Below are 14,684 nucleotides of genomic sequence, written 5' to 3'. Positions count from 1 at the left end.
CCTAATTACCCTTAATTAACTATTTAAGGCAATTAACCAAAATGAGGAATGATATTAATAGCTTTTAATGACAAACAGCTAACAGTGAGCTCTACCATATGACTATAGGATCGCATTAATATTATTACATTAAATACATGTATTCACTCACATATAAGATAATTTAATTTCTCTCTACTATTATGTAAAAATTATACCTGGTTTCTTATTTGGAACTGAACATATTCACACTTGGAGACGCATTAAAACTTTTCCTTTCTCTACATTTTATAAAGCTTATTATGCTACATAATCAGCTGAGTGAATGTTGATCTTCTCAGGACATTTGCTTAACATCCTGATTTGTACACGTTATAGGCTTCTACGAATGATTACATAGTAATGTGGTAAGGGCTCTACAGGGGGTCTCTACAAATGAAGAGGAGACTTTACACCCCCACACCTCAACCCACCATTGGTGCAGCATTCAGATCATGCTGTGTTGTGTATACCCACTTTAAATATCTTAGAATTAACAGTAAAGTTAGACTAAACATAAAGTTGAATTGGTTTTAGAGATTGGGGCTCTCATTGAGAGTAACCTCTTGAAAAGGGGTCTGCAAGAAAGGAAAGGTTGAGAACTTTTCTGAGAACTGTGAAAAGATGAATTACTAACGCAAAAAAATTGTATAGGGCTAATAAAGTTATGTTATGTTGTTGTGGTACAAAGTGTGCTTATTTTATCAAATGAAGAATGTGCCAAACTCCATTTGCCTGTAATATACTTGAAAAAACAATATTATTGCAATGAAGATATTCTTTCAGACTTTGACAGCTGCCTTTAATCTTCAAAAACCTGCTCTTCAGGTTCAGCATACTGTTACTTTACTTGCCAGGAACGTTAGCTAATCATGAGATATCGGTGGGCCCTACTATTCACTACCAACTCAGTCCAAGAAAACAAGTGTCTCATTACAAATAAAAAATATTTCAAATCAAAGGCATTAAAAAGTTATGAAGCCTTTATATGTCCCATTTTAAAATAAATCCAAGAAATTGTGTGGATTTAAACTGAGAATTGGAGCTTCCAAATCTAGTAAAAGTGAACCTGAATTTCCCACTACTAATATGAATCGGGAATGTCACTAAAGGAGCAATTCATGAATTGGGATCAGATTCTCTCATGAAGGAAGCAACAAATATTTCTTCACATCCGTTGTTCCATATTGGTGTTAGACCAGGTGGATTGGAGCTCCCCATCCTCAGTTTCCATGGTGACCAGCCACATTCGCACGAGGAGCTCAACTCCACCAGAGTCCTGCTACCAGAACCAGGCATGACAGTCTCTCTCAGCCACCTGCAACGAATTGATCAGCAAACCGCCAAATATTTAACCTCCACTTGCCACTGCCCAGGGCCTCTGTTATTCGAGCGACCTTGCTTCCAGTAAGTGCTCTCGCACCAGATTTCAAGGATTGTAAGAGAAACTAGCTTTCTGTCCCCTGTGCCTGATCCAGCCCACGATTATTTCCTTGTGTCCTTTTGTGATCTCACCTGCATCACTCTTGGATTTCTCCGCCAGCAGTTTGTGTGTCTCCGTGGCCAGCCAACCCTCTTCATCTCACATAGATGAATTCCTATTTCCTTCAGCCGATACCATTTTTCACGCGTGTGGCCAGGCTGCAATGCAGCCTTCGTGGGAAGTGCTCAGGCGGTTCAGCTACGTAATCTGTTTGTAAGCACTGGTGTGTACAAAATAGTTACAGTCTGCAAAGATGTGGCAAAAGACCCCATTAAGAGTTAAATAATAGCAGTAATTAGAAAAGAAAGCTAATTAAAAACGGGCTCCTCAAAAACTAAAAGCCAAAATTCAAATCTGTGAAGCTGAAGATGGGGCTCGTGTTCACCAGTAATCTCTTTGCTTGGAACTCGTGCCAGTATGAAATAATGTAAATTCCAGCACCGATATTAAACACAGAATTAATGACATGATTAATCTATGCCATTAGATATCTGTAAAAGTTATTATGGGTAAATGACTTAGGAATATAAAAAAAACATTAGTAATTGAAAGGATGTAATGAGCCAATTATTTAAGTCTGAAACAAAGTTTTAACCATCATAAAAAACATTATTAAATAAGAATTAATTTAATTAAGAGGTACAGTAGGGGGAATTTTATCTTGTAAACAATTCAGAATGAACAGTTTACGATAGAGATCAGGATATTGATTTATCCTTAGTAGAAAACATTGGGTTGAACTCTTTCTGGGGTGGTTTTGGGGGTTTGGAACAAGCTATCCAGCCATTTTGTGGCAGCATATTCTCTTTCTTCTTCAGGGATGGATAAGATTCTGAGGTCAATTAGCTATGAGCAACCAAAAGAGACAGATGACCCAAATGGCCTCCTCTCATTGCCTTATTGCCTTCTTCTTAAAGCTGTTTTCAAAAACCAAGATCACCCATACTGCTAGCCTTGTGTACAGGGTAATCAAAGACCGGTTCTAACTGGTTTCTGAAACCACAGTTTCAAACAAGATATGATTCAAACAATGCTTTTATTGGGATAAGTCAAGACTGGATGATTTTGGATTTAAGGAACTGAATTTCTGACAGGACTGAAAAAGCACATTCAAGGAGTCTGGAACAAACTACCTGGCCCATACAGTATCCGAAGCTGAATCTTCAAATGGTTAGATGGATAAACGGGATACCATCCCTTGACCAACAAGCTTATAGCATCCAACGCAGAACAATGAGCTATGTGTTTGCTTCTTAATAGGAACCTTTTTTTCCCTCCATCTTCTTATAGGAAGGACTAATGTAATATACACAATAATACATCCATTATGAAATCAATTTTACCATCCATCCACTTTCTAACTACTTTACTCTGTGCGTGATCACAGGGGAGCTGGAGCCTATCCTGACAATGGACACAAGCACTGGGAACTGTACTAAACAGCTACAGGCGTGGTGCTGTAGCTAGCATGGGATTCAGGGAGCTGCTGCTGTTTGCACAGAGAGGCAGCGTGCTTTGGCAGGCTAGGAAAAGAGGGTAAGAACACAGCCTGAGATTGTGGGCAAGCAAGCAGGGGTCAAAGCCAGTGAGAGCAAGTTAAGCTTAAGAGTCCATAGCACATAAGGGACGTCTGGGAGACAAGGTAGGGGTAAGCTAAGGTCCAAGATGAGATACACAGTGTAGGAAAACAAAGCTGATCTCTGGATCTTGGGGTGATCCGAGAGATGAGGTCCCAACAAAGCACAGCTAAGGAAACAATCTCCGGAAACATAGAGACAAAGACTTGAGGGGCTCAGAGAAGAAAGTCAAGAACAAGTCTCAAAGGGTTCAGAGACAAAACATAGGGACTTGAGGGGCTCAGAGTTGAAACTCAATGACAGAGCCCAGAACTCACCAGACCAGAAACACCTGGAATGGGCATGGTCAATAACCGTCTCCAGGTGATCCACGTCACCAGTTAATAGTTCACCCGACTGGCGCAGTGAGACAAGTTTATAGTGATATAACCGCCTGCTGCATCAAAGTTAGCTCAGACTTCTTGTGCACTTTTTCACATTTAACCAAGACATTTTCCATCAATTTAACCACCTTTATTCATTCTTAAAACATAAAACATAGCAAAAGAGTGCAGTTCACCATTCATTTCAATAGAAGTATTTGGACAGGAAACAAATTTATGAATAATTGTACAGATGAGGTGATGAGCCTACTTCTTGCATTCTTAAAACCCAAACTCCATTGATAACAGTGAGTCCATAATCACTGACATCTATTTCATTACAACAGTAAAATAAAAAAAAGACAGTTCCTCCCAATGTTACACAATGGGCACACTGACAGTGATGTGTTCATTTTCCATGAGAAAAGGGGAGTTTTTGGTTGTGTATACAGTGACGTGACATAAGTAAATATATATATAGACAAGTGCAAAAGAACACCTGTTTCTTCTAGAATCTCTCATAGCATTGTTCTCAAGAATCTCCTGTTCACTGCATGGCTGCCAGCAGACAGAGGCTGCCTTTTTCCAGAGCTTCCTTTTACAGCCAGCAATCGCTTGTTTCTCAGGCCGCTGGAGTGGACAGCTGGTGTCTGCTTACTCATGGTAAGTGTTCAGGATATGTGTCTATTGAGCTAAGATACTGTGAGATATGCAGTACGCTACACAATGATTAATACTGCAACTGTACAGAAGGATTTAGCAACTTAAGATTTAGTGACATTCTTTCTTGAATTAAGGATGGAAGCAGTAGGCCAATATATATCCTACTCCTGTTAGCCAAATTTAATGTCAGAACTTTACTTCTGGTTTCATTTATTTCCATTTTGCAACGACAGCTTATTGTATTCAATTTCTAGTATTGACTTACAATGCACTCCTTAAGGAATCTAAACTCCCTGTCACAAAAAAGAACAAACGCAAGACTAAGAATCACTCATTTACACTTTTTTTAAAGGGGAACTGCAGTCACAATTTCTCAGGCTGGTTTTTAAATCTCAGGAACAAAATTAATTAATTGACAATATTGCAAAATTTTACTAAATTCAAATTAAGTGTAAAATAGTGAACTTTTTGAAACTATTGTATGGTCGCCAGGTTGTTGCAGGCAGAGAAGAAACTGCTGGTGTTACCACAGGTCAAGAGTGAGAGCCTGAGTGAATTGTGACATAAAGCGGCCCTTCCTGCTCATTAGTCACTGTAAGCAAATGAGAAACATGGTCTTCTAATAACGTTAATTATTATAAGTGTATGTTATCTGGTTGGAAGGTTGCTCTTTTTTATTGCAATAGTTAAAAGTATCTAAAAACATGTTGCCGTGTATGTGTCGGTTTCATGAAAATATTTACTATTACTATAGTAGCAAAATTCGTTTGGTCTAAAGAATGTTTACAATGTAACAGGGCCGCTTGCTTGTCATTAGATGTTTTGTTGCCTCGTTTTGAATCACAGAAATGAAGGCAATATGGTGCTATAAATTACACTGAAACTTTCTTGTGATGTAATTTGGAGATTGTACATGTTACCATGTACAGTACTTGATTGTTTCGTTGTGGTTTGAAATGCGCTCATCATTGGCGATTCATTATAACCCCGAAATATAAAAACAGAGGTGCAGTTCCCCCTTAGCTTTGCATAATACACTATGCAAAATAATCACAAATTGTGCTTTCTGATGTGAAAGTCATGTAGCACGTAACAAAAGTGAACACCCCATAATGCGATGCCTGAATAACAATCATGTGGAACAGTCGACCATCACCGATATATCCAGCAATGCAAAAAGCAAAATGGTGCTGTCTGTAAGTTTCTCTTGCAGAAAGATGCCGTGGTGACATAACTCCTGCTCTGACTTTGAAGCAGCCTGTCGGAGGCGTGTGCGCATGCTCAGAGCAGCCTCAGGTGTGACCTTTGTCCTTCCTTGAGCAGCCGTTGGGCCAGGCAATCCATCATGGTGCTCATCCTGTCAGTCCAGGCACTCGGCTGCAGCTGTCTGTCACTGTGGCGGAAGGGAGCTGCTTAAAGGCAGTCCTGTCAATCTTGATGTGACTGCTCAGACAGCGACAGAAGGATGGATTTGACAGAGCTGGCAAAGTCAGCAGAAGGCACTAGAGGCCTGCATTTGGTTGTTCAAAATGGAAAGGTGATATGTGTTTTACTCGCTTGTTTATTTACTGCCCCCCTCCCCCCACTTCCCACCACCACCTCACTCTCTCTCACTTTCTTCTTCAGATGAAGCCACTGCCGAGCAGTCAGAGCTGGTCGTTGCGAATGAATCGGTTTCCTTCGGAATGCTTTCCATAGTACACGTACCGGCATTTGGCAAGCACACCTGGGAACACATGAAGAGGAAGGTCATAATAAAACACAAACGGTAAAATACACATTCTTTTTTAAAAAAACAACATAACAATCCCCTCCATCCCATTAAATTTAAGCTGTATCAAGGGGAAAATATCCTACTTCATCTGCCCAAAAATATTTTGGTTTATTAGCAAACCTAATGTGGTTCAAGGCAGACACCCACCATTTACAATATTTTTTACATAAAAATGCATCAGGCCATGTGGGGCGATGCATTACAGATCGCAATAGGTTTCCATAACAAACTCTCTCTGAATGTCTGAACGTCTGCCGTAAATGACACAGCGGCCAGTCGATAATCTCCGACTCCTTTTTTACCTTTTCATCAATGATTTTAATTGATCAAAGAACTGTCTGTTTTCATTTGCGTCTCGACCGCAGTACTGCACTTGTACTTCCAAGAAATGTGAATGTAAATATTTCGCACAGTTCTTCATTAACACATAAATATTAATGCTTTTGAGACTTAGTCCTCCAATGTGCTTCCTATCCTTACACTAGAAACCACACAGGAAAAAGCTTATTTGATGTAATCACAGCTTTGGCTGATTTGGTATTCTGTAAGCTGTCAGAAAACTTTTAAAATATCATATATTTTCAAATAATTTCATAAATATGCCTCCTCCATAAAACTGCAGCTATTTGGACACATCCCTGCTACTGTGCATGGTATACGTGCTGCATACTAAAAAGAGGAAAAAATGTCTAGATAAAACTATTAACAAACAGCAAGTATTGTAGGTTAGATTCCTATTTCATATTTCAAAGATTTCACAAGGATTTACATATTTATTTGAAGTGTTAGGCCAGATTAATCACACCCAGCTTTATACAATTTATTGTGCTGTCCAGACATGAGAGAAATGAATCACAGAACAATGAAGTTGTAACCATTTTTGTATTAAAACCTCTTGGGATATACTTCTTTAAAAAATAAAGACAAAATTCTGTAAATGCTTACATCAAACCTGTATACTATGCTCACCATACACCTTTATTCTTTTCAAATTGTTCAAATTGGATGATAGACCAGGAAAACAAATAAATCCCCATCTCATTTATTTGTCATTGTCTTATTAAAGCGAGGCTAAGAGATGCACCACAGGAAAGAACACTTATTTTCAGACAAAGTCGCACTAAAAAGGCTACATTTTGCCCAAGGACAATGTCTAGACAGTGGATAGTGGAGAAGCTTGCTTTGCTTTGTCGAAGTAAAAAAATTGAAAAGTTTGGTCTATGAGGAAGCAATTATTACAGAAATCAATGGACAGAGGGTCAGGAGTCATGTCTCACTGTCTGGAGAGCAACACTGCAGATAAAGGTGTCTGTAGTAGTATGGGCTACATTTGGAGTTAGGGAATTTATTAGACTAGACGAGACCCTCAATAATACACTTTCCAAAAATGTTTTAACTATCACTCAGTGGGTAAACAAATTGAATATATCTTCATCTGTTCTGTTTTTTTATGAGTGTCTAATATGAACTTCACAAAGCAAGCACTGTAAAAATCCACAAAGTACTTTAGAACGAAAACCCCTTACAGTACGGACGTAAATTGTAGCATTGTGTGTTTGTCTGATCACTATGATAGAGAGACACATCGTGAAACAATATTCCAAAAATATCTGGAATTAAAACCCATGTTGCACAGCAGGGTGAACACTTCCTCATGTTCGTGTAATCTCAGTTCAGTGTGATGCCATGTTCACTCTGATGATACAATGTATTTGTATAAACATTAGAATAAATAGGCTGCATTTAGCAAACATAAATTCATGTTTCATTTAGTAACCCATTCAATTTTCACAGGAGTTCATAACTTCTTGTGTTTACACTGTGTATGTGAAATCTGATGACTTATAGATAGACTACCGTCTGTTGATGTTAAATTAATGTTTTGCTTACAGGGCGGGTCAAAATATCTGGAAAATATCTGGCATTAAATTTCAGACTTCTGCATTTGATTCTAGCATTATAAACTCATTATGAAGAACACGGCAACCAAGAAAAGTGTTCCTTCTACTTCATCTTCACACATAAAGAGAGAACAAAGAAAGAACAAATTATTTCAATTATAGCTACTTTGAGCAAAACCCACAAAAAAAACAGTTCATACTGCCATACTATCCGCAAGCTTAAGCTACTGGAGGAGCAGATGAATAAAACTTGTCAAAAACAATTGAAATGAGTTTAAAGCACAACCACTGTCCAATAACTCTAGAATATGCTGTATTACATACATACATATATATATTGTTTTTTGTAGCCTTTTTGTACTAATACATAATTATCATAAGTCATAGACTGAAACTGAGAACATCGTGTTCCATTAACATCACACATTGCAGCTTTGCTTCGTCCTAAAAGTTGTATCATGAGGATGAGCCAACAGGTAGGGCAGCAAGTGAGGTCCTCGGGCCTGATCAGTGTAGCACCATGCAGCCAGGCCTCCATCCACCTCTACAGGGGGAGTTCTGTGAAACTCGACACACCAGCAGACCAGCACAGTTGGACCCTCCTTATCTTGTTCATATCAATCAACATCTCTCTCTGTAGGTCTGCACCACACTCGCTAAAGTCTGTCAGGGTTTTCCACATAAACCTTGACTCAAAGCCAAGGAGGACCTACAGGAGCTCCACAAAGGACTTTTTTTCTCGATAAGCACAGCACAGCAAAACATCCTTTCTGTGTTTATCTTTCTTGTTTTCCACCAGGCTTATCATTTGACAGGTTAAATCACTTTATCACCTCTGCCCAATCAATTCTTTTACTAAGGAGGTGATTTATCCCTTACTGTATGCAACACCTAATGTCACAATCACAATCAGTCATGAATGATCAATTAATTAAAAAAAAGATTTTTCTAAGAACATATATTCAACGAGTGATAGATTTGCTGTGTCATTTAGTATATAGTGCCTTGCAAATATACTGTATTCATACCCATCCTATGGTATCTCATTTTATGAAATTCCACATGCTTTTTTAAAAATGTAATATTTTAATCAAAACCTGAATATTCAAACTAAATTCAAACTAAAGAGTTCTAAGAATAAGATAAATTACAGTGAATGGCAGCAAAAACAAAAGTATGAAATATATTGCATAATATTCTGAGCTGTGATTTTCTTTTGCGGTAAGTACAGATGCAGGTTTTTCTGGGTTAGTCTCCATGAACTTTACACACCGACTTGGTGCAATCACGTGGCTTGAAGATCACTTAAGGACGGCAGTGTTCAAGTCTTTCCACTGATTCTCAATAGAACCCAAGTCAGGACTTTGACTGGGCTATTCCAAGACATCCACTTTCTTATTCATAAGCCACTCCAGTGTAGCTTTGGCCTTGTGCTTTGAATTTTTGTCCTGCTGGAAGGTGAATTTGTGTCCTAGTTTTTGGTCTAAGGCAGGTTTTCCATTAAAATTTGCAGGTTCTTTGCTGCTCTGTCTTGCCAAGCTTCTGAGTTGCTGCTAATGAGAACCAGAATTCCAGCATAACACTGCAACCACCATGCTTGACAGTAGGGATGGTGCTGACTGATTGATACTGAGGTTGATTTCAGATGTAACGCTTAAGATTAAGACCAAAAAAAGTTCCAATTTTGTCTTGTCCGACCACAAAACCTTTTGCCACATGTTTGCAGTACCACACAGCTGCTTTGCTGCAAACCCCATGTGGGATTTGATGGTTTTTTTTAGTTCCATACAAGCCCCCTTTGTGATGTAATCCAAGGATAATTCATCCGATCTCAACCACTGAACCACTGAACTCCACTGAAGTCGCCATTGTGCTCATACTGACATCCTTAACCAGTTTCTTCCTTGCCTGGGTGCCCAGCGTGGAGGGACAGTCTGATCTCTACAGTGCCTGGGTGCTTTCCTCTTCTTAATTATTGGAATCACCATCCTCAAAGAGATATTAAGGTTCTTTGAAATGTATTTATACACTTGTCCTAATCTCTGCCTTTACACAATTTTACTTCTGAGTTGTTTTAAAAGCCCCTTGGTCTTCAAGGTCTTCTAATTGCATGGTTGAATCTTATTTGAAATTCTCTTATTGACTGAGGGATCTTACAGAGAGAAGTGTATTTATTCAGAAATCACTATTAAATCAGAACACTATTATTTCACACAGATTGAGACCACTAATTTAAGTGTGCCACAGCAATGGGTTTGGATACTTACTGTATGCAATTATGACTTTTTTTATTTGTAAAATTTGTCCCAGTTTATTCATATTAATTGTTTATTTCCTTCTTGTATACTTGTCTTTGAATGTAGAGAGTAGGATATGTACATAATAAATATTTATTTGCTATTTGTCATGACTGCAAGCTTTGAAGGAACAAAATGTGAAAACTGTGCTGTGAATAGTTTACAAAGTACCGTTTATACAAAAACTGTTCATTCAAAACTCAGATGCAATCATTCTGATTTTTTTAAATGTTTTTTGTATTTTAAATGCATGTCAATATTCATGCTTTTAACAAGTGTATAAATGACAATAAGTGTCGAATAAAAAAACACTTCTCTAAGTAGCATAAACTCATAATTCCCAGTTCGTGAATATTATTTTTGACTTTCTGCGCTGTCATAAATTTTAGTTTGCTGCTCCATTGTGACATCATTTTACCAATACCTTGCTAATACTTGTTTCTTACCCTAATTCTTTCCTTAGAGTTGTCATTATTTGCTGTCACAGTCCTGTGATTAGTATGCGGTGCCTCATTTCACTGACAGCCTTCATTTGCATAGAACATTTTATTACATCATGTCAGGTGCTGTTATTTTGATCTGTCCATGTGCCCATTTGTAGCAGCTTTTTTTCTACAGTTCTTGTTTTAACACTTGAGCCTCCCAGTCTTTTGCATTTGGTCAAAGAGATTAAACATGATGTTTTTAAGATGACACAGCTTTCATGTAAATAAAAGGTTGAAAAGACAAATTTTTCTTTTTTTTTACTGGAGAGCAAAAGTATTCACATTATCAAAATACCTGCAAAAATGCAAACCAAACCAGCTGGGTGATTTATAGGGTCGAATTGTCTCAGAATGCTTTGTAAAGAAAGCTTTATTGTTACCCTTGACAAAAGTCCTAATTGCTGTCTGTTCTGGTTTTTGAAGGGACAGAAGTAGGACTGTTATGAAACGTCCAAGTGAGAGAAAAGCGCCACTTGATGAATGCTGTAGACTGCAGCTAGGTGTCAGCTCTTAGTAAATGAGGCAAGGACAAGTGGTATTAATATTGTCAATGATCCCTCGACAGGAAAACAGATACTGCATTCACCGTCAGTTTTTAAATAGACATCAAGTGCATTAATGACAAAAAAGGGCAGACTTCAAACAAAGAGGCTGAGTGATGTGTTGCTGAGTGCAGCTCAGAGCTAGCAATAACATGATCTGAAAAGACATTGTCAGGGTTAGAGAGACAGGCCCAGAATTGTACATAGTGACAGAAAACAGAGATGAGGACAGAGATACTGGTGCCATATTAGTGCCAAGCATATTCTAACACTGTCTTCAATTCTAACTGAACCTGACATCATCTCCTATCGCTTCAAAGTATTCTCCTCTGCATCTGCAGCCAGCTTTCTCCCAAGATGTCATTACAAACTTGAGTCTCCTTATAAAACAAGTTACTGGCAGGCCTGTTCTGTCAGGGAGGAATTGGGCACAGGGGCCTGGGGATAACCTCAGTCAATCTAAATTTGGACTTTGTAGTAGAAGCGCTCTCATTTTTCCTGATATCTCAGCTACTTGAGGTGATCCCAACACTGAAGTGTGAGGAGCTGTCACCTTGAATAAAGTCTCTAACGAACGAGATGCCCGTGTTCCTGTATGTTCAGCGAAGGCATTGGACACTGCAGCAGAGAGAAAAGAATTCCAGCAGCTGCCGCTCGCCTGGGGACAAAGACTCTGGGACTGGAGTCAGCTCAACATTTCCAAACTCCTGCACTCTGAAATGGTTTAATCTGAGGAACACTTATGCGGAGATTTCCCACCCAGACTTATAGCTGTCCTTCAATTGTCCGGTAATCATCAAAAAAGGCTTCAAATAAAAGCAATGGGCCTGCTCTCTAATTTTTTCAAAGCAGAAGTGGTGGGAAGAATGCAAATAAGTTTGTACAGGACATTAGTTACATGCAGGAAGGAATGTTCACCTGGTTCCATTTTTTCATGAGAGAATAAGTTCAGAGTTCATGGTGTGTTCTATCTTACATATTCCATTGAGAAATTCAGTTTTGCTTTGCATAACAAATGAAAATGATACTCTTGTTCAAGCACTAAAAAGACATAGAGAATTCTGTCTTTGGCTCTTTTAATCCCCTTCAAACATCAATCTATACAAATATTTCTAACTCACAGATCAGCCTGTTCAGTTGTTGCCAATGCAGAGAAAAACATAAATGCTTCCAAACTTGTTGACACTTCAAATTTAATTAGGCATTTAAAGGTCTCAAGCAGTTTATAGAAAACAACATCCAGAAACAATGTTACAGTTCTGGAGTGGAAATATCTTAAGCCAACAAAGCATTGCTGTCCGTGTTAAATAAATGTAAACCGAGAAGTTAATCAGAACACAGTGAATAAAATTTAAATAAGGTTAAACATAAATATAATAAACACGGCATCTATGTTTAAGAACTGTACTGTGTGCAATTAAGACAAAACAAGTATTGTAAAGGATTTTATTAGGTTTAACAAATTGTACTCCGCTGAAGTCTACATGCAAATGCCTACAGGCACAGAAACTGCCACGATACTTTGATAAAATGGTATAATATGGAAATAATAATAATAACAAACCTCATAATGTTTCTTTACTGTTTTACTTGATGAATAAAGTATGAGTACATATTATTAAGTAAATCAGGACCCTGTCATTTCTGCCAATGTCTCTGGGGAAATGGGAAACATTACCAGGTCACATAATGCAGTTTATCACTACACTCTCCAAACGTTTCTTTTCAACAAATTTATCTTTGGGCTAATTTAGAATATTACCAGCTACCGAGTGATTACGCCTCTGGGAACAATTTCATAGAACTGATTTTTTTTGTTGTTGTTGTTGTTCTGAAAAGAGATGACAAGCTTTCAAGCAAATCCCTCTTTTATTTTTTTATTTTTTTGCCGGTAAATTAAGCTTTTTCAGAAATGTTTTTCATTTTCCGAATTGGAACGCAGCACAGATTTCTTTTCCAGTAATTGTGTTACAATGATGCAGGGCAGGACAGAGGCCATGAATATTCTCCAGATTTCATGGCAACTATCATCAGCTAGCAAGCCCTGCAAGATGTCAGATTTCCCCACACTAGTTTTAAAAGAGTCATTTGGGAGAGGATGCTGGAAAACTGTAGCAACGGTGATAGGAATACAAAGATGTGAAGTCTGCATCCTTGGCCTGAGGGACCAAGTGCATGTTCAGTGTAAACTGGCAGCCAAGCTGATGTGTGATAAAGTGCAGCTTGCTGTAACTACACTCCAGGGCTCCCAGCACAGCTGGAGACGAAGGTTGTAATTTGCAAAAAAAAGTAAGAAAAAAAAGGGAGAAAAATGCGTAGCTAGCTCTTTCTCACATAATCTGTTACTGGAAAATTGAGAAGCTTGTCCCAAGTCTGTGGGAACAAGCTGATGAGCTGATACTTAATAATAAACCATATTGTGTCAGGGCTTGGAGTCATCTAGATCTTTTCAGGCCACAAAGTATATTACTTTATACCAGTCCTGTCTGACATACATTTAAAGCCCTGTGCACATTAAGTAGCCATTAAGCTGACAGATTAAAAGTTATCTGGAAGCTAATGTTTCCATTATGTGTATGCTGGCAGTGGAACAATCAACACTTTGTTCCTCAGATGTCATACCTTGCTTTTTTTAAAGGAGTATATCTTTACCTTCTTGAATGACAGTGACCTGTTCATCTTTAAACTGAGCCTGTGCTTTTAGAGCTGATTATATTAAGAAATCTCTCGTACACTACCTGCGGTTATAATAATATTCCACTAGACAACAGTCCTTTTGAGAGAAAACTTAACTTCATGTCCTTTGGAAAATGTTTATTTCTACGTCTTCCAGAAGTCAGAGCATGAAAATCTGAGTCTTACAATGAAAAAGTACCAATTATTCTTAGGAAAATGAAATATAGAACACTAAGCAACACAAAACAGCAAATTTACTATTTTTAAAATGTACAAAATGTTTTCCCTTTTCTGCAAGGTTAACAAGGCATAAGCATATGTAAGTTCAAACACATACAATTGAAAGGAGACAAAGATTGTGACACTTCATCAGAGATCAAATGACCTCTTACATGGCAGGCATCCATTTTGACAATAAATACTTTTTGTTTTTGAATTAGCAGTAATGTGTCTGCAAAGGGATTAAAACAAGACACTTCCAACAGTGAACATCATAATCACAACAATAAACAACCTGTTCTTGAAAAAACAAATTCAAAATGTCTCCCTATCGGGTTTCATGCAGTCATCATTCTGTGTTAAGCATGAGCTCATGCTTCATCTATGTCACAATTAGTAAATATATTGTTTATGGGGGTTAACATAGTAATATTAATGAGATCTTAATATTCTTGGCATTCTATGTCAGAGTTATATTACTATTTACTGTTATGTGTGTACTGGAAAAGTCTGTTATGCTTTCATATTTAGCACACAAACATACAAACCCACTATTCCAGTAAAACAATTCTGAATATAAACCAATTTGACTGTTACTTGAATATGACAATAACAGATGTCATGTTTAAACATTCACTTTAAATATTAATCATATAAATATTAATAAGATCTTAATATTCTTAATAC

General features: G+C 37.8%; 1 protein-coding gene across 3 annotated transcripts in view; it reads right to left on the bottom strand.

Annotated features, from left to right (window-relative positions):
* Positions 1–3,569: 3,569 nt before the first annotated feature.
* The window catches only part of lrmda (leucine rich melanocyte differentiation associated), a 328,072-nt gene continuing 316,957 nt past the window's right edge, over positions 3,570–14,684 (bottom strand). For all 3 annotated transcript variants that reach the window (XM_069188887.1, XM_069188888.1, XM_069188885.1), the window contains one exon: positions 3,570–5,829. In XM_069188887.1, coding sequence (XP_069044988.1) covers positions 5,750–5,829 — 80 coding nt within the window. In that variant the 3' untranslated portion in view covers positions 3,570–5,749. The remainder of the gene's footprint in view (positions 5,830–14,684) is intronic.

The sequence above is a fragment of the Lepisosteus oculatus genome, chromosome 4 (genome assembly GCF_040954835.1).
Source record: "Lepisosteus oculatus isolate fLepOcu1 chromosome 4, fLepOcu1.hap2, whole genome shotgun sequence".
Classification (NCBI taxonomy): Eukaryota; Metazoa; Chordata; class Actinopteri; order Semionotiformes; family Lepisosteidae; genus Lepisosteus; species Lepisosteus oculatus.
This window is presented reverse-complemented; position numbering and strand designations above follow the sequence as displayed.